Source organism: Trypanosoma brucei, chromosome 9 (genome assembly GCF_000002445.2).
Source record: "Trypanosoma brucei brucei TREU927 chromosome 9, whole genome shotgun sequence".
Taxonomy (NCBI): Eukaryota; Euglenozoa; class Kinetoplastea; order Trypanosomatida; family Trypanosomatidae; genus Trypanosoma; species Trypanosoma brucei.
Window position 1 is genome coordinate 1,942,492 of NC_007282.1, and position 19,377 is coordinate 1,961,868.

Below are 19,377 nucleotides of genomic sequence, written 5' to 3' on the forward strand. Positions count from 1 at the left end.
GGGGAGGGTGGTGAGGGGAGAGCGTGACGAATGTGAAAGGATGGCGGAGGTTAACGATGTGACGGAACAGTGTTAGGACAGACTAGAAAATAAAAAAGGAAGAGGAAAAACGTGCTTGAGAAGAAAACCTCAAGACAATTATTACACGTGTGTTGACCTGAACAACTTTGCTTTGGTTCAGTGGGTAGTCCTTTCCTTCATCAGGTAACGAAGTAACCCCAAGGGGTAAGGGAGGGGGGAAAGGAAACCTTCGTAAAGTGGTTGTAGCTGTTTTTTTTTTAAATATCATCGTGCTGCTATATATATATATATAAGAGAACCATCCTGCACTGGATGTCTGCCGATCGCTTCGGTCAGATAAGCGGCTACAAGGGCGAGTAGCGAAAAGTAGTGGTGTTTCAATGAGTAGGTTTTCGTAGTATATTACTATTAGCGTTTAGAAAAATTTTGTTGACACGGACGAAGGATATTTAGTTCATTGTACATAACCTATGACTTTCCGGGAGTATTCAAAAATTGAGCGTGAACAATCGCTTTTAGAAGGGCTTCTTGTTTTTCATCATTTTTAAAAACTTTTTTCTCTACTCTACTCCATTTATTTTTTTTAATGCTCCATCAGTCATATAAAGATATATATATATATTTACGGAAGTATTAACCGAAGTATACCACCTGAGGCGAAGAATAAAAGGGGAAAAAATAAAAAATAAGAAAACGGGCTGTATTAGCGCTTAGAAACGCGTGCACTTGTTCGTATGCATTGGGGGTATCGGCATGCGCTCGAAGTGGCACTGATATCGTTTTATCTCGGTGTATGTTTTACGCTGGGTGTTTCCTTAATGATTCATAGCGTATATTACACCGGAAGTGTTGCCGAATACGCCGTTGGGGCGTATGTTATTAGTTCAATAGTGCTTTTCCATATGAGCGAATTCCTTGTGGCCGTATATTTCCTCCGGCATGACGCCCATCCGGGTGCATTCATGATATTTCACTCGCGTGAGTATACCGTTGCAGGTGCCGCTGCCTGGTTGGAGTTCTTTACGGAACTTTTTTTCTGTTCTGAAGGCTGGAAGGTTTCCGCAACATCACGTTGGGGTTGGTTGTTTCGTCTCAACTACACTATGGTGAACTGTGCAGCTGTTTTGACTATATTTTTCTACTTGGTGCGTGTGTGTGGTATGGCACATTGTGGATGTAATTTTTCATTGTTGATTGAGACGAGGCGAAGATCAAATCACGTACTCGTCACAGACGGTATTTACTCAATATTGCGTCATCCCGCTTATTTTGGGTATTTCTGGACGGCTCTCTTCTCACAACTTGTATTGGCAAACCCCTTTTGTTTCATGGCGTATGCCATTGTTTTGATACGTTTCTTCAAGGAGCGTATAACATATGAGGAAACAGTTCTGTCCAGTGTGGAGTTCTTTGGTGAATCTTACATGAAATATAAAGCTGGAACATGGGTGGGGATTCCTTTCATTCGTTAGCGCCCACTTCTCCATTTGCGCGTTTGGCGGAACGGTTGTTGTGGAGCCTGAAAACCAACCTTCTTTTATTCTTCACATGTGGGGGTGGGGGCTAGTGACTAAAACAAAAAAAAAGAAGAGGAATTTGTATGATCGCTTCTTTGCCACACCTCTTGGTATTTGCTCTCCAGTTTCTTTGCGTCTTTTTTTTTTTAATTTCCCACGCATTATCTTTTTTTCTTCCTTTTCTGGTCCCTTCATTTCTCCCTTTCAATGGCTGCGTGGCTGTGAAAAGTGGTGGGATGGTGGAAGACATTTTAGACGTTGCGATGTACTTTTTTTTTTAACTTTTTGTGACTTTGGATGGTAACAGACGGAGGCGAAGAACGCGGAGCGAAAGTTTTCTGCTTCATTTTATCAATAAGTGTCTTTAGGAAAGGGGAACACAACGCGAATTAATTCTTTTTTTTTGTTTGCACTGGAGGCCGCATGTTTCGTGACGTTGCCGCCACTTCTTTCACGTTGGTGTCGTGTTGTACAATTCTTGTACTGAGTGGAAGACTCCGTTCATTTATCGAACGTTTTATTGCTTCCTTTGTAAAAAAAAAAAAGAAGAATGACCTGAGTAATGACTTGTACATTAAGATGTGCGTGAGGATAGATCTTTATACGCATGTCGAGTACGTCATAATTTACCTTACATCAGTTAACAACTGCGATTAACTTGTGTGTTCCTTAAAAACAGTACAAGAATTGGTCATTCATCATTATTACAAATTGGGTTGTTCGTTGTGTCTGTTTGTTCTTTCTTTTTTTTTTTCTTTTGAAGAGAAATTGTCGAAACCCATGAGTTAGCTTGCAAATTTGACAATTTTTTCCCTCATGGAATTAGACAATTTGTTCTATTATTCTTTTATTTGTGTACCATTTGCTGTGCTTTTGACGAAGTAACTGTGTAGTTTCCTCTTATTATCATTGTTTTTTTTTCAATTCCCTAGTCTTCCTTATAGGTGAGTTGGTTCACTTTTTTTTTTTCGAATATAAAATAAATAGAGTTGTGAGCAGTTTCCTTCGCGTTTGCGTATATTTTGGCTTACTTCTGTGGTGTTGTTATGGTAACGTGGGCGCTGAAGTATTTTGTTCGCGTAGTCCGATGGTCGACAGAAGCATTCCTAATTTGGCCCACACGGCCACTTTTTGACTATGCCACCTCATTGCATTGTGTTCCCATAAGCGGCACATTTATTACTTCGGTTCTGCTCTGCTTCTACGGGTTCCCACTTTTCTGGTCTACCGCCATGGTTGCTGTCGGGTTTATCATCTCCGGTGTGTTATTTCTTGTGAGCCCTCTTCCACTATTGAAACCCATTGGCGGTCGCTATAGCGTGGGCCTTGTGCATATGAACGGCTGCCGTTCCCAATCCATACCACCAGTAGCTGTGTTTTATCCTACTAATATGGTCCCAGAGAAAAAGGGACTACCGTATGTCCCGTTTGGAGATGACCGTTTTCTTCGGGGCGTGGCGGCGTATGCAAACGTGCCATTTTTCTTCATAAGGGATTTCTCCTTTGTTCGCATCAGTGCGTCCCGAAACGCGGTGCCCGCCGCTTTGCTCAACCAATATGAGAGAGTGCCACCTATTGTTGTGTTCAGTCACGGTCTTGCCGGATACCATTTGTTCTACAGTTGCTTTGCGTTGGATCTTGCGGCGCGGGGTGCAATCGTGATTTGTCTTGGCCATTGCGACAATAGTGCTTCTTTCATGCGTGACAGTAGCGGTAAGGAAAGTGAAGTTCCGCTCAAGGACTATGGATGGGAGGTACCCGCACGTGAAGCCCAAGTTGCACAAAGGGTAAGCGAGGTGAGGGGAACACTTCAACGCCTAACGGAAAAGGACTTTTGGACAACTTTGGGCTACATTAATTCAGATATTGACAAGTTTCTTAGCAAACCGTTGCAGGTACATCTTGCGGGTCATTCATTTGGCGGTGCCACTGTACTCGCGGCTGCATTAGAAGAGAACCAAAATCCCGTGAAGGGAGTCAGCGTAAAGAGCGTGTATACGTTTGACCCATGGATGGTACCAATACAAAATGAACATTTTTGCAACCCGCTTTCTGATGGCCGTAAATCCTATACTGTTCCAACGGTTACTGTGCATTCAGACGACTGGGTAAAAGATTCTGAGAGTTGGGAATTCTTTAAAAGGATGAAAGCGCTGGTGTTAGAACAATCTGCATATGCTTCGCTCAATGAAGTGGAGAAACAAGCGCTCTTTGGTATTGTGGTCACGAAGAATACGAACCACCTTTCTCTTGTAGATGTCTCTGTACTCAGTCCCGTCATGCATGGAAATATCTGGGCCACAGTGTCACCGCGAGTACAAATTATGGAGTGGTGTAATGCACTTCTTCGCTTCGCAAAGCAAAATACCGAAGTGTGTTCAACGTGTTAGCAATCCGTGATGGTGTCATGCCCTTTTCAAAGTGAATCGCCCTCGAGGCACAGTTATTTGATACTGGGCCGGTAGGTCATATCGAGCTGGCCTTAGGTTTTGTGGTTTTATGTTGCTTATCATGTTTTGATTTTGACTGAATTTATGGCTGTGCTGCGTACCCCCATTCACTGAAACTTGTCCGCAAATTGTTCGAGAGAAGATTATTAGCGAGCAAATGGGGAGAAGCATTTTGTAACGACGGCTTAAAGCGTTCGCCACGGTAATTTGTTTTTTTTCAAGAATATATTTTAATTCCCTGAGGAGATCAATCAGTCAAGGGGAAACTTTCGTCCGGAGTGAAATGCGGGTGGGGGAGGGAAATTACTGGGATTTTGTGTAGTAACGATCCGTGGTAATGTACTTTCACATCCCATCCATTCACACAATCACATACATATGCATACAAACATACTTACATTATGTATGCATTTACAACTGTTTGTGTATATATAAGGGTGAGAGCTGCGGTGAAGATGAGGAGGAGGCGATAAAAGCGAGAAATATAGTCGCGGCAGTTAAGTGAAGGGAACGTTTGAAAAGGAGCACCGGCGGCAACATAAACCGGGATGACTGAGAGATTATTGAGCACTTTCTTCCATGCTGTTATTAACATAAAGAAAAAAAGGGGAGGGAGTTCACAAGGGTTGCTTTGCGATAAAAAGGAAGAAAAAAATCATCACATAGACATAGCGTCGAGTGTCATGATGCATGAAGGTCTCGTTGATGGGGTAGCAATCGTAAGATTGGGCAATGCGCTACCAAGGGTAGAATAAGTAAACAGAAGAAGTCAGTGAGGGGAAAGAGAAAGAAGAAGGGAAAACAACAGGGAAAGACAAAAATAAAAAAGAACTCAAACCCTTTTACACGCTAAAAAAAAAATAGGTGCGCTGTATTCTTACATTTAAAAAAAAAATGTTTTAATTGTGTTATTTCCTGACAAACATAGCTGGTAGGTATTTTCTTACTCTCCAGCACACATATCCCAGGGCTACATTTTGCTCGGAGAAGAGTACTCACTTTCTTCTTTTTTTTCCATTCATAACTTTTATTTTTATTGTTCATTTAATTGTAACGTTAACAATAGTATTGCAAATTAAGGAACTAGGAAAGACAATTTGGATGTTTATGTGTGGGCACCAACTGTTGCTACTTTTGTTGGTATATCTATACACGTAGATATATCGCCATTGTGACTCTCACGCGCACCATTTTTGACGGCCGCTGTTTTTTGTTGTTTTTTTTTTTTGCTTTCCATCAGCTGTGAAGCATTTAAGGGGAATTTTTTTTATTTGTTATTGAGGGGAGTATCGGCTGTCCCCTACGGTATGTTGATGTTGAAAAAGTCTGCGCCATCACGCGTTTGTTTAATGAGATTCTTCTTCAAACTGCTATTTTTCACCGTCACCATAAGATTTGTCTCACGACGTACTTTTTTTTGGTTTTTTTTTTGGTTTTCAGCATGTATTCTAAAGTAGCGTTTACAAATGCTCGGTGCAGGCACGTGGTTTATCGGATTTGGAATACCCGCGGTGCTCGCTGGGGGTTTTGTCGCGTCTCGTAAACGTCTGGCATATCAATGGCGTGAAGAACTGATGGACCCCGATGGGGGCGCCTACCCGCCCCTCACGGATGCGGATATGGAATTTATCCGCCACGTCACTCCTCCCGAGTGGCCGTTACCGGAGGGACAGTTACCAACAGCTAAGAAAGTTACGGGATTATTTGTCTCCCCTGATGTATTATCGGGTGATGAGGGTGGCGCATTGCTGGACGAAGTGAAACGTTGGATTGCATTGTATGGACAAAAGGTGGACCTTCGAAAGGTTGCGTTTGCCGAATCCCAGGCTCAGTCAGAAGGAGTAGATATCGGTTTTTACAGTGATATTGCAATTATTTCGGATCATGCAGAAGACATTCAGTTGATGAAGGCACCATGGGAAACAGGAGATCGCATTAAGCATCATAAAATGCCTTCCTCACTGCGGTACATGGTAAACAAGATGCAGAGGAAATTTGAGGGGTTAGGTCGTCTTCGTCACGTTTATGTCGAGTATTCGCCCAGCGGGAGGTTTTACCACGAACCAAAACCAACGAAGGCCTTTGATGGTCACGATTATGTTGTCATTCCTCTACGACGGGATCAAAATGCCACCGTAGTAACATTTGCGCCACTGTTGCGCTCACGATGTTCATTTGTGAAAGAGGTGCTGATGCGATCTTGGACGTCACATGATGTGGACGTTATTATACCCCCGGGCAGTGCCCTTCGGGTATATGGGTCAGCACGGTATGAATGGGGCTGGGGCATACGTCCTGGAAACGTTTGGTTCGGTAACTATCGGAATTCAATTCGCCACATCGATGCCATTCGAACTCCATTTTATCTGCATAATATATTGTCGTCAATGGCGTGCCGTATTTTACGACCCGCACCGTCTGTCAAGGAAAGTGATGCGGCGCTCGTGGTGCTGCACTTTGACGGCCCTCGTGACTTTGACAAACCACGCTCACTACTGCTTCAACCAGAATCCTTGATATTTGGTCGCCCGCCGACGGTGGAGACGTATGAAAAGTGGGTGGAGGAAAAGCCTACAACAGAGTCAGTGCGTAACGAGGGCGTTTTCCTTTTCATGGTGAAAAATTACGTGGAGATGCTGAGAGTAACGTAAATATGATAGGTGTGTATCATCATCTCCCCTTTCCTTTGTGAACGTGTATGTGATCATCATTACGGTTGCTCTGTTTTTTGGAGGCACTCCGTCGCAGTGTTTGCTTGTTGGTATAGTTGTTGTTTTTTGCAGAATTTCCCGATGCTGAATGGACAACTGAAATCGTACTATTCACATAGGGAGTTGCTTGATCGCTTGATTGGTGAATGGGAAGTAAACGACGTCGGCCTACTTGTATTTACATAGCCGTCTAGCGTTGATTACCACACAAACATACCCTAGTGTTTATTATCCCTATTCCCTTCTGTTGTATGAAACATTTTACTAGCACAAAGGCGAAATATCAGCGACATGTTCAGGACTATAGGAATCGTGCGGTTATGGAGAACCTCGCGGATCGTTCGACTCCCAGCCAGTGGCTTGGGGACAGATGCCAAAAGTTGCACCGCGCCTACACAGCCGTTGAGTACATCATCAGCAACGTCCTCTTCTTCAATGATTTTGAAATACCCATACCGAGTCGTAGATACACATGAGAAACTAAAAGAGGCTGTTACTTCGCTACAAGGTGCTCGCTCGATTGCTCTGGACATCGAGGCTTTTTGTACAACGGACCAAGCGAAGCAGCTTGGACGTATATCACTGGTTCAGGCATGCTCAGATGCCAAACCTGTAGTGTTTTTGTTCGACGTTCTCACCCTAACACCTGATGTGTTTGTCAAAGACATGCAATCCTTACTGAGTGATAGAGAGATAAGGAAGCTGTTCTTTGACTGCAGACGTGATGTGGAAGCACTCAGTTGCCAACTTGGGGTAAAACCGGAGGGTGTTTTAGATCTGCAAGTTTTCTTCACTGCCATTCAGTGGAAATTGCGCAGTGTAAACCGCCGCTCGGGAATGGGGTACGTGCTGAAGAGTGTCGCTGGCCTCACACGACAGGAAGGAGACTCTGCAGTTCAAACCGCTATGACACTTGGCAACCGCCCCGTTTGGGACATTCGACCCCTGCCGGACCATTTCCTTGAGTACGCTGCGGGTGATGTGCGGCACATTTTGCTGCTTTCCAATTACCTTGTGGGAAACAAAGATGTTCCAGTGGATGTTGTTGCAGTGGAGCGACTCACTGCCCAATATGTTGAACATTACGCCGTGGGGAAACCAGTGATAACGGAGGCAGATGCCACACCTGCTGAGGTAAATAGGGCGTGGCTCGAACGGTACATTGGACCAGGTGGAGGTTGTCACTTCTGCGGGGCTAAGGGGCATACAGAGGCTGAATGCTTCAAAAAGCAAAATGGGAAGGCAAAATGCTCTTTCTGTGGGGAAGTCGGTCACACCGCACGCAACTGCTTCAAGAAACATCCGCAGCTCTTAACGTGCGAAAAGTGCGGTCAACTCGGGCATACGGGCACCAGTTGTTTTCGCACTAACCCGTGCAAGCACTGTGGTGGCCCCCATAGCAGCGCCAATTGTCACAAAGTTATTTGGCAACAGAAACGTTTGGGGGAAAATTCTTTACATTGAACGAAACGGTTTTTTTTTGTTACTGGGACAGCGGATATCAGCAACAAATACGCCTCTTCTTCGGCTCTCTCTTTCTCTTATCCTTTAATTTTTGAAGGGTTTGTTGGAAGAGAATGGAGGGATCCAGTGAATGTGCGTTACCGCACTGGATGACAAAAGAAGGTAGTTATTGTAAATTTTTGATCCGTCGCAGTCATTTCAGCGTTGTGTTACTGGCGTATATGCTTGCATGCGGTTATACAAAAATGTATTTATACATTTGTTATTAACAATTTTTCGTCATACATAGCTTGTACCGCATTTTGTCGTTACTTTATCATATAATCTTCGTTTCTTGTCTTGGCTTTCCATCATCGAATAGAGGCTGAGTATTCCTTTGAAGCTCCACCTTAGGAGAAGAAAGGGAAACGAAAAAGTGAAAGGGTTTCCAATCTAGGTCAATATAAATACCTATATATTTCAAGTTGCAGCAGGTTGTACAGGTGCGGATCCCATTCCCTTTTACTGTTCTGGAGGAAGAAGGAGTTTAAACACCTCTTTCCTTCGGAAGCCTGTGGATTAAGGTGGTGAATAAACCACTGGACCGTAGCTTTGACCGTGGGAGGGGACATAATAAACAGTAGAAGTAAAAGATAAAAGTGAAGAAGCTTTATTACTATTATTATTATTGCTTTTCTAACTTGACAAAGAGCTGGGAGAAACGGAACTGGTACGTGCGCATCAGGGCCACATACGAACACCGAATTATTAAAGGAAAAGAGAAGACTGCGAGCCTTCGAATTTGTTGTTAGATAACCCTCATGTTGCGGTTCACGTCCGTCTCTTCGATTTGGCGACGCCTTGCCGCGGCACCGCCAACAGCAGCAACGGCAGCCTTTGCGAATGTTTCCAAGCGCCAATCTAGTAGTAACAAAGACTACTACAAAATATTGGGGGTCAGTCAATCCGCCAGTCAAAGTGACATTAAGAAGGCGTACCGCAAGCGCGCCCTCGAGACCCACCCTGATCAAGGTGGTAATAAAGAGGACTTTGCAGAAGTGGCAGAGGCATACGAATGCCTCAGTAACGAGGAGAAGCGCCGCATTTATGATCAGTACGGTTCTGAAGCCGCAGCCAACATGAACGCGGGTGGCGGCATGGGTGGCTTTGGTGGACGTAGTGCGGAAGATATTTTTGCGGAGTTCTTCAAAGGTGGCATGGGAGGTTTTGGTGGTAATAGGTCTGCCGGCCCACCTCAGGTGCCCCCGCTGGAGGTTACATTGAGGATGACGTTGGAGGAGGTCTATAAAGGTGCGTCGAAATCCCCTCGCGTTAATCGTCCAGTTGTTTGCTCAGATTGCCGTGGATTCGGAACGAAGAGTCAGAAGAAAAAACCAAAGTGTTCTGAATGTGATGGAAGCGGCCACGTCGTGCAGCATCATCGTTTTGGACCAGGTATGGTACAGCAGACAGTGTCACAGTGCCCACGCTGTGGTGGAGCGGGTACCGTCGCAAAACCCGACGACAAGTGCCCCAAGTGCAAAGGCATGGGCTACCGGCACCTCGTGCAAAGCGTAAGCATTGACATTCCCGCTGGCGTACCGCCAGACGTCACGTTGGTTGTACGAGGTGAGGGTGGCACAATGCCTGAGGCCGAGCCCGGTGACTTACACGTGCATGTTGAAGTCGAAGAACACAATGTCTTCAAGCGTCGGGGAAATGATCTTGTGGTGGAGAGGGATGTCACCCTTTCGGAAGCGTTGTTGGAGTTTGATCTGTCACTGAAAACGCTTGATGGTCGTTCAATTACTGTGAAGTCACCAAAAAGTTCTGTGCTGCAGCCGAACAGTGTTTTGAGGGTGGCTGGTGAGGGCATGCCGAACTCCAGTGGCGGTAATGGAGACCTCTACATCGTTACGAAACTCAAATTGCCCCGTACCCTCACGGATCAGCAAAAGGAAGCTGTCAAGAAAGCGTTTGGAGAACCAAAGAAGAAAGACCCAGACAGCGGTTCTGACAAAACTGTCACAGCATCTGTGCTTCGAGGAGGCGTACGGGAAATGGAGGAGGCATTACATAGCAACTGGGACTCAGAACGGGGAGGTGGATCACAGCAAGGTAACGGCCGCCGCCGCAGTGGTCGTAAGCAACATACAGCCGAGTGCGTTCATCAGTAGTCTTTCTTTAGGAGGATATCGGAGTGCTTCCTTTTTATTGTGTTTTTTTTGTTAATTCTCACAGTACATGAAGGCTAACGTCTACATTCAACTAAATTTACTGTATATTTCTCGGTGTTGTTGGTGTTCTTGTCGTGAAGCTTACTGGAGGGAGACCCTGCTTATTTCCACTTCTTATAGTCTTCACCGCACCTGTGGTGGTATAACGTCTGCTTGTTTATCTGTGTTTGTGTGAGCAGGGGTTTGCATCGTACATTTTTTCCACACATAAGCTGCGACCAAAATTGTTGATTTTTATTAGTTTGCCGCTTCTCTTGTTTGTTTGTTCGTTTCTTTCTCCCTCCCCCTTCCCGTCCATACGTCTCCCCCCCCTTTCTCGACGTTTTGAGTGTGTCAGCAACCAACATGAGCCGGTGGGAGTGTAAATAATCTCAGACGCACAACGCATAAAAAACAGGGAATGGAAGAAAGAGTTACGATTCGATACCTGCATCAGGGAGAAATAATAGAGGGAGGGGGAGAAATTAGTGAGCGAATGAATTATAGAGTGGGGTGAGAAGAGGATGTGAGGGCCGACTAACTCCCAGGCATGCAGTTGACAGCAGGTTACTCACACGAAATTTAATCGTACATACCATTTTAAAACATAACGGTAACAATATTAAAATGAAATTATCACTACTTTTACTTACGATATCAGACTCGGCAATGATGTCTGTGTATGGTTAGATTCATATGCGTGTGTTGCTGTGTACACGTGCACATTGCAGAGATACCATCTGTGAGCATTGACTGATATGCTGCTTCCCTTTTCACTGGTTTTCAAACATATTTACATTTTTTGGTCGGTAGAACCCACTGTGTGTTGGAACTCATTCTTAGCGTGCAGAGGGGGGAAAAAGCAGCATTGCAAAGTAGCGGGGGTGTGCTGAAAGAACATTTAAATGGGTTCAAAGTATGACCGAGTTAAGGTGAAAGTTCATCTCGATGATGAGCATTACTATATACTGTCGCGCTTCATACTGTCAAAAATGCTTACAGCATGTAAGTTACCAACCACAGCGGCAGTTTGCGTGAGCCTTGCGCTAAAGAAATCGTTGGTGGATCAGGAAAGGCTTGATATATCGCAGAGGGAGCTGGAGGCTGCCACTCTCTCAACAATGGCGCAACACGGTTACGGGGCCGCGTTTACACGCCTTCTTCCGGTTATGACTCGTTTTTTCATTGAGCGCACCCCGCTTATTGTTTTCATGGCCGGGAGTGGGTGCTGTGGCAAAACCTCTATGGCACGTTCTCTGAGTGTGAGACTGAATACGCACAACATTGTCAGTACGGACTTGTTGCTCGATATTCTTAGAGCAACGCACCATGCGTACCCATCTAGTGCTCTGCGCGGTGATCTGGTTGAGCTTTCCGATGAAAGAGTGTTACCATGTGTAAGCGAACATTCGCTATGGTTGAGTGACACGTTAGCGGTTGATGATTTTGTGCGGCTGTGGCGAACGCTTACGAGAGCCATTCGCTCGTTAGTGGAAGGAGAGGTAGAAAAAGCGTTAGTGGAGGGGAAAGTTCTCATAGTGGAGGGGAGTCTTATTGACCTCTCACTGTACCACAATTACCTGTTGGATAGCTTTCAATCCCAACGTGGTGTTATTGCAGTGGCATTTCATATCAGCTCTGATGAAATGTCTCGCAACTTTGCAGTTGAACGGCTTGTCTCCACGTATCGCAGTGTACTTCCTCTTTCCTATACCGATAATTACAATGGTGCTCTGGAATGGGTTCAGTGTCGGTTGAGGGCTATTGAAGGGGAACACCTCCGAGTGTTACGAGGTGACAGCAGTGCCATGCAGCTCCATTGTATTGATGACAGTTTGTGTGACCCAGCTACCGGTGACTCAACCTCCGTACGGGATCTTAGTGAATCGTACAGTAATGAGACTTCCTCTACTTGTGATACACGACAGTTAAGGTTATCACAAGACAATGCAGAAATAGTTCCCGTATATGGTGTAACGAACAGCATGGCTGCATCCTCAAGGGTATGTGAGTCCATGCACGGTCTTATTTTAGACCGAATAATCAGCGCACTGAAACAAAAAGGACCACTAAATTTGGAGCATGGAAACGTAGTTTGGTGTCAAGCAATGGATTCCGAATACATGTCGCCTACTAACGATACGTGATTTGATGTCAAAAACCTTTTTTTTGTCCCACCATCTAGGTGGATGATCACGATGCTTTGTTTTTTTTTGCTATGGGAACCTTTCCCCTTTCGTCCTTTGCGTCCACACGTGGGAGAGGGTGCTAGTTTTTTTTTAATTTTTTGCCAGTTGAAAATAAGACCAATTCGCGCGCACAATTTTGGATGTGTCTCCCTTCTCTCATGTTGCCACATTAACCACACATTTAATGCATTTTCTTCTGTTCTGCTCTGTTTATTTTTTTTTGAACATGTACACGCACACATTAAAATATATAACACCATGTGTTTCTCCCTCTTTTCTCTTCGTTTGTGTAATTGAAAACAACAAATGAGGCACCGAAGTAAAAAAAAAAAAGGTAAAATGTTCAACCCGCTCGCACCGATGATATTAGCACGGCATGGGGAACGTTTCAGCTGTTATTAGGTCGTCCAGTATGGTGCTTTTAGTCACTTTTGGATTTATTCAACGGCAGCGAGATTCCACCTCTGCGTTCCTTTCCGTACTCATGCGTGCCCATTTTTGGTGAGGATTTCATACTGTGTCATGGGCTTTCACCTCAAATGAAAGTCCTTCATATGGTGACAAACTTTGCATCTTATGTTAAAATATGCTTTCGACCCTTTTTGAGCTGAGGAGAGCTTTAAAAAAAAAAATGAGGTTTAATGTGTTTATTTGATAAAGCCGGTAGTTTCCTCACCGATGAATGGGATTCCCCCTAATATTGCGATGGACAATGACATTCACCATTTGTTTTCATATTTTCGCAACCGGCAGTTGCACGAACCCACACTTAGAAACGTATCCCCGCTTCCCGAACAATTTGTTAATAATGGCAATAATCTGAAAAAAACGCTCCTATACACACTCCCTGTTGATTTCACAATAACTTTTCGTATCGTAGTGATTGCTAATGCTCATGCTATGCTCTGTTGCTATTGACTCACATTGCTTTTGTTTTTTTTTCGTGTATTGGCTCGGTGGTGTTCACTAAATTCTTTCGTTACGTACTTCTTTGAGATAAAGGCACAAAACAACATTAGGAGCAATACAACAAGGGAACTACAACCCCCCTTATTATAACTGTAATTATTCTCATTGTTGATAGGACTTCGAGCAAAATTATATGCTTCGCCGCACGCTGCGGAAGAGGGGCGGATTCTTTCAGAATTTCAAATCCGATAAAAATAATTTCTTTACTTCGCTGTGGAATAAGCCACAAACCCGTGATGAACGCGTTAAAAGTTATGTGCCAGAGGTGATTGAGGAAAGTCTTCAGGAACAGCGCGCCGTGCTGCAAGAGAATACTGCACGTGATGTTGTAGTTGAACTTGGTTATAAAATCTTGCGCGAGATCGAAAACAAGCGGCCGACGCCGAGTATCGCGCCACATCTGGACAAAATCCTCCAAGAGTACGGATGCAAAGACCTTATCGCCCAACGGCCACTAAGTTACTTGCTTTATCCATGTTCCAGTATGAGTGGTGGGCACCAGCCGCATGAACTGGTCTCTAACTTCACGGAAAATTTTCGTGAACTTGTAGAAGAGGTAGAGCGCAGTGGCTGCTCGTTACGCGTTGGTAAGCGTGCCAACATAAGTAAAACGACTCGAGGAAAGGACACATTAGAAAATGTTTCTGACGATGCTGCCACCTTGCAGGAAGCGTCCTCGGATGATAAGCCATCGGATACGTCGAAGTCTGGACCTGTTATAATGGTGGCAAAAGAGGAGCATGAACCAATGGATGTTACGCTCTTCATAAGGGTGGTGTCTGCAATGGCACTCGCCAACGTACAAAACGGTGATTTGAGCAGTGCTGTGCGGTGTGTGGACGTATGCCTGGATTATGTGGTTGAGCCTTCACGCCACGGTGGCCTACTAGGAATGAAAGCGGGGATTCTCGTGCATCAGCGGAAGTTCGAAGAAGCCGTCCAATGCGCAAATGAAGCTGTTCAAGTATCTGGGAATATACAGGGGTATATACATGGGGCCTTTGCATTACGTATGTTGAACAAACTTAAAGAGGTGGTTCAGTTACTTGAAAAGGGGAGAGAAGATCATCCAATGAACACACAAATTGTTGATTTGATTGAGGAAGCGCGTAAAGACCTTGAGGATAAGCCAGTAGTGGAAGAAACAAAGAAAATTACCTCATAAATGACGACGAAAATTACGTGAAGTTGAAGAGAAGAATATGGATGTGGGAAGGTAAAAAAAAAAATGACAAAAAGGGGTTCCCGGTGGTAAAATCAGGTTTTGCAACAATAATAGCGAATTGTGCAACAGCGTTTCGACGTGGGAAACTGGCATTTGCTAATACAATGGATCGTACTAACAAAGCCAGACGTTTGTTAACTGTGGATCCATCATCATTTTCGCTTTTGTACTCGAACTGGTTCCACATAATCCTTTTCTACTCCAATGGAGCGTCACTTTTGGGTCCGTGCTGATTATATCATGAATGCTCTGATTATGACGACATCGGTGAGAGCCCCTCGAATTCGACGTTCACTTTTATATCTTTAAGACACATCGAAGAGAACACATATATTTCCGATGCGGGTCACTAGTATCGGGGGGGGGGGTGTAACTTCAAAACACTTATTTTTCGTTTCGTGCATCGAATTTTGTTAACCTACCACGGAGAATATTGTCGAATCACAACTGCCCGGATTTTAGGGGATCTGCTGCAGCACGTCTGAGGGCCATCATTATTTCACGCTCACAACACTCTTTCTTTTCTTTGCGTGCGGTATGGGTGAACGCTTTTGCTACCTTTTGATGCGCAATGAATTTCCGTTCTATCCCGATTATCGTGACTACTTGGCGATTAAATATCTTTCTTTTTTGTCACCAACCCTGTTGATGGTTTAACGCGTGGATTACAGACCAACATATACCATCATTTTCTATCTGGGAACTGTGGAAAAATTGGTTACGTCACGAAATTTCTAATGGATGTGAGGGGAGGAGGTGCCAACCTTACGTTTTATTACAAATATGAAAAACGATCAACATCAGCCACAGTATGTGGTGGTCGTGTTTATTCAAATTTTGATCACGACTTAACTTAACGTCGTCATATGTTGTTTCGCTGGGCTGGAAGAGAACTCTCATATCGAATTCGTCCCGACTCTGACGAATTAAGGGGTGGAATTCGGGAGTAAGTTGTTTATCACATCGACACGGGGGATGCTGTTTTGAGTTCTTTTATTTTATATCTTCTTTTGTATTGGTGGCAGTACGTACGGACAGATGTGTATACAGACGGAACGGATATTGGGGTTTTGGTTACTTTGTATAGGCTTTCTTTTATGTCCGCACCTGTGGATCTGACAAGCTCTATAATGTTACTCTTTTTCTTTTTCTTTTGCTTTGTGCATTGTGTTTCACCTTTTTTCTCCTTAAAAAATCTCAAAAAATTCCCACCATATAACGATGTAGTGACACAGGCAGGAACAGTGGATCGAGCTTGTTTTTGTTGTGTGTGTGTGTGGAACAACACTACGTACGGTTTAATTTCGGTAGGCCGTGACAACGGGTGGTTTCTAATAACGACGTAACGCTATCTACCTGTGCCGTTAATCACACGACGATAAATAATAACAATAACATGAAACTACTGCGACGAGGGATCGTCCGCATCCGGAATGTGGCAGCCTTTCCCATTCCCCCCGCACTGCTTTGCGCACGGCGTGGCGTGACCTCTACGCCGGTTTCTATGCAGAACGCACGTAGTGGGCATTTTCGTCCCTTTTCATCAGACGATGAAGCCCAGCTGGCGGCAATACTCACAACAAAACCGCGGCATGTGGCTCGATACGTTCGTCAGTCGGTTCTTCATTCACGGCGAAAAATAACCCACTTTCGCAACAGCGTTACCTTTCTCATGATTGCTTTGCAGTCGAGACTGCAACGAAGTGAAATATCTCCAGCAGATGCTTCTGCACTGGTAGAGAGTCTTATGAAAGAGTGTGTTGAGCTTCGGCAGGGGGATATGGCGCATCTCCTCTTTCGGGCGTCTATTCGATTCCGTAAATACGGTATGCCTATGCATTATCCCTTAGTAAAACATCTATTTGACTCCTACAGATCTGATAACGCTCGGGACCTCATGAAAAACATGGCTGATGAGCTGCGTGGTGACGAAACCCTGCGAATGTTAGCGGTACTATCGTATCAACTGTCCGGAAAATATGAGGAGGGGGAGAAACTCCTGCAAGAAATTCCCTTGGAGAAGATTGGCACAGAAGACTATTGTGCTCTTCTAGGAACGTATGGAATGACTTCACAATACAGGCGTATCATTTCCCTCACCAATCAGCTACTGAATCATCGAGAGGCGGCGAACGGGTCACGTTTTGATTTCGACGCCATATTTTCAGCTGCAATCATAGCGATCCGTGGCGATGGTGACATGCTTGAGGAGGTGACGAAACAGGCACTGGACAATCGGGCGCAGTTATCAGACCAAGCTATCGGAACCCTCATGCGGGCTCGGTTGCAGCGGTGTCGCACTGCCTCCGATGTGTACGAGGCTGAAAGGTTGCTTCGTGAGGATTTAGGGGTTAACATGCTGGGGATGGCTGCTCAAACGGCAGTAATTGCTCGCTGCAGCGAAATCTTATCGAAAGGTCAAAAGGTGAGCGACGAGATTATGCTGCAGAAGGTTCAACTCCTCGACAGTGCAGTTGATGAGTCTGTGGCAAATGACGCCATTGATAACTTGGAGCCATCCTACCTGACGTCACTTATTAAGGGGTATGGCGTACTTGGTCGTTTTGATGACATGAAGCGATGCTTCAACCGCCTAAAGGAAGCTGGTGCCTTGCATGACGGTCGTTTGTATGACGAAATGCTACGCTGGTATGCACACGCGTACAACCTTAAAGAGGTTATTGCGTTGAAGGAGGAGATGCAGGAGCAGCATATTTATCACACAGCGTATACTTACCAGCATTTGTTTCGTGTTCTCGATAAATACTACCCTCGTATGGTAGAGAAGTACATGAACGAGATGCGTAGCAAGGGGATCCAGATTGAATATTACATGTATCCGACGCTTCTGCGCGTGTTCGGTGTTTTGCAGGACTACTCAATTGTGGAGCAGCTTTACCGGGAGATTAAAGGTAAGGTTGCTGCTGGAGATGTCCAAGTCTTTTCTCCTGCAGTTGCAGTGCAATTACTGAAGACATATCAACACGACACAAGTCGTTGCGAGGTTATTATACAAGAAGCTGAGAACTACGGATTACTAGCGAACGAAGCAGTGCAAGCTGAGATCGTGCAATACTACTCCATGAATAACCGACACGAGGATTTAAATGCTTTGGTTTCACGAATACCATATAAATCTCCGGATATCTATCGCGTTCTCCTTCGTGATACGTCAAAGCACCGCAATCGTCAAGGTTTCGACGCTCTTCTCAAAGAAATGCGGGAGAGGCACGTTTCTGTAAATGAGCGAACATTCGGCGAGGTGATAACGGGTTTGGGGCACTTTAACGACTTAGAAGGTGTAAAGCGGTATTTCCATGAAGCCCTTACCAGCAATGCCGTACGGTCGCCATTGTTCTTCGCCGTTGCAGCGTCTGCCTTTGCCCGTTTGGGCGATGCGCAGGCAGTGGACGAGTGTTGGAACGATCTCCTGCAATCCAAGGTTACCATAACGATGCCCGTGTACAACAAGTTTCTTGATTTGTACATGGCTAGCAACAATGTGGAAATGGTGCAGCAGATTCTCAACACTATGATGAAACTCGTGCCACCCAACCCTGTAACGGCTACGACAGTTGTTGACATGCTTGGAAAGATGGGCAGGCTCAGTGAGATGGAGTGCGTGTTAGAGGAGATGTCTCGATCCGCCAATGCAGCCCCCACGCAGGTGACGTACCACCAGGCAATGAATGCCTATGCGAAAAGCGGGGACGTTACTAAGATGGAGGCGATGCGGGAAAAAATGAAAGAAGAAGGGTTTCAGGAGAATCACATCACATTTAATATTCTTTTTGAGGGTTACGGGCGCGCTAAGCGATACGAACGCGTAAAGGAATTGGTGGAGGAACGTAAAAGCAAGCAAATAGCAATGGAAGAATTTGGCTATGCCGTGCTTCTCAACATTTACTCACGTGCGCACATGGTGGAAGAAACGACACAGATTGTAGAAGAAATGGTTTCTGCCGGTGTACCGTTTACTAGCCGCATGCTGGCAACCCTCGCAACTTCTTTTAGCTACATTGGTGATATACCAAAGGTGGAGCACTACGTGTCGCTACTCCTCTCCCACAGGGACCGACGACAACGGGACGTGGAATCAGTTTACCTCATGTACGCTAAAATGCGTGACACTGTAAAGATTCAGGAGCTTTTGGATTCTGAGAAACTTCCCAAGACACAGTTTATTTATAACGTGTGTGTAGGTGCGTTTGCGCGGGCCGGTGAGCACACTAAGGTTGCGTCGCTGCTCACACAAATGGAAGAGAGAGGGTTCACCCTCTCCCGTAACACAAGCGTGACGCTCAGTACCCTTTTGCTCAAGGCTGGAAAGTTGGAGTTAGCTCAGACCGTGTTAAAGTGGAAGGGATGCACTCCTAGCGGGGGGAGGGAAAGGGAAGGTGAGGAAGGGGAGGAAATTGAAATCGAAGACACGACGGCTTTGGGTGCAGATGATCGTGCACATTAACACAACTGAGCAAGGTTAAAGAGAGGAGGATGCTAACGCCACTTGCAAAATGCCACTTAACTGATCTAGTGTTGGTTGAAGTTGCAGCGTCCGATTAGCACAGGAAACTTCTTTATACATATATATGTTCTTATCGTTTTCCTTCCCCACACAAAATGGTGCTGTGTCCTC

The 19,377-nt window shown here is 45.1% G+C and overlaps 9 protein-coding genes across 9 annotated transcripts; all 9 read left to right on the forward strand.

The window, feature by feature from the left end:
- Window positions 1–755: 755 nt before the first annotated feature.
- On the forward strand, window positions 756–1,493 carry Tb09.211.3640 (prenyl protein specific carboxyl methyltransferase; the record flags this gene model as incomplete). The annotated part of the gene is made up of 1 exon (XM_822412.1): window positions 756–1,493. The coding sequence occupies one exon, from the start codon at window positions 756–758 to the stop codon at window positions 1,491–1,493; it is 738 nt and encodes a 245-aa protein (XP_827505.1).
- Window positions 1,494–2,584: 1,091 nt separating this feature from the next.
- Window positions 2,585–3,928, forward strand: Tb09.211.3650 (phospholipase A2-like protein, putative; the record flags this gene model as incomplete). Its single annotated transcript, XM_822413.1, has 1 exon — window positions 2,585–3,928. One exon carries the CDS (start codon window positions 2,585–2,587, stop codon window positions 3,926–3,928), a length of 1,344 nt encoding a protein of 447 aa, XP_827506.1.
- Window positions 3,929–5,454: 1,526 nt separating this feature from the next.
- Window positions 5,455–6,639, forward strand: Tb09.211.3660 (hypothetical protein, conserved; the record flags this gene model as incomplete). The annotated part of the gene is made up of 1 exon (XM_822414.1): window positions 5,455–6,639. The coding sequence occupies one exon, from the start codon at window positions 5,455–5,457 to the stop codon at window positions 6,637–6,639; it is 1,185 nt and encodes a 394-aa protein (XP_827507.1).
- A 351-nt stretch (window positions 6,640–6,990) lies between these two features.
- Tb09.211.3670 (hypothetical protein, conserved) lies at window positions 6,991–8,163 on the forward strand (the record flags this gene model as incomplete). Its single annotated transcript, XM_822415.1, has 1 exon — window positions 6,991–8,163. One exon carries the CDS (start codon window positions 6,991–6,993, stop codon window positions 8,161–8,163), a length of 1,173 nt encoding a protein of 390 aa, XP_827508.1.
- Window positions 8,164–8,963: 800 nt separating this feature from the next.
- Window positions 8,964–10,319, forward strand: Tb09.211.3680 (chaperone protein DnaJ; the record flags this gene model as incomplete). Its single annotated transcript, XM_822416.1, has 1 exon — window positions 8,964–10,319. The coding sequence occupies one exon, from the start codon at window positions 8,964–8,966 to the stop codon at window positions 10,317–10,319; it is 1,356 nt and encodes a 451-aa protein (XP_827509.1).
- Window positions 10,320–11,263: 944 nt separating this feature from the next.
- Tb09.211.3690 (hypothetical protein, conserved) lies at window positions 11,264–12,505 on the forward strand (the record flags this gene model as incomplete). Its single annotated transcript, XM_822417.1, has 1 exon — window positions 11,264–12,505. One exon carries the CDS (start codon window positions 11,264–11,266, stop codon window positions 12,503–12,505), a length of 1,242 nt encoding a protein of 413 aa, XP_827510.1.
- Window positions 12,506–13,649: 1,144 nt separating this feature from the next.
- On the forward strand, window positions 13,650–14,681 carry Tb09.211.3700 (hypothetical protein, conserved; the record flags this gene model as incomplete). The annotated part of the gene is made up of 1 exon (XM_822418.1): window positions 13,650–14,681. The coding sequence occupies one exon, from the start codon at window positions 13,650–13,652 to the stop codon at window positions 14,679–14,681; it is 1,032 nt and encodes a 343-aa protein (XP_827511.1).
- Window positions 14,682–15,838: 1,157 nt separating this feature from the next.
- Tb09.211.3710 (hypothetical protein, unlikely) lies at window positions 15,839–16,087 on the forward strand (the record flags this gene model as incomplete). The annotated part of the gene is made up of 1 exon (XM_822419.1): window positions 15,839–16,087. The coding sequence occupies one exon, from the start codon at window positions 15,839–15,841 to the stop codon at window positions 16,085–16,087; it is 249 nt and encodes an 82-aa protein (XP_827512.1).
- A 50-nt stretch (window positions 16,088–16,137) lies between these two features.
- Tb09.211.3720 (hypothetical protein, conserved) lies at window positions 16,138–19,206 on the forward strand (the record flags this gene model as incomplete). Its single annotated transcript, XM_822420.1, has 1 exon — window positions 16,138–19,206. One exon carries the CDS (start codon window positions 16,138–16,140, stop codon window positions 19,204–19,206), a length of 3,069 nt encoding a protein of 1,022 aa, XP_827513.1.
- Between the last annotated feature and the right edge of the window lie 171 nt (window positions 19,207–19,377).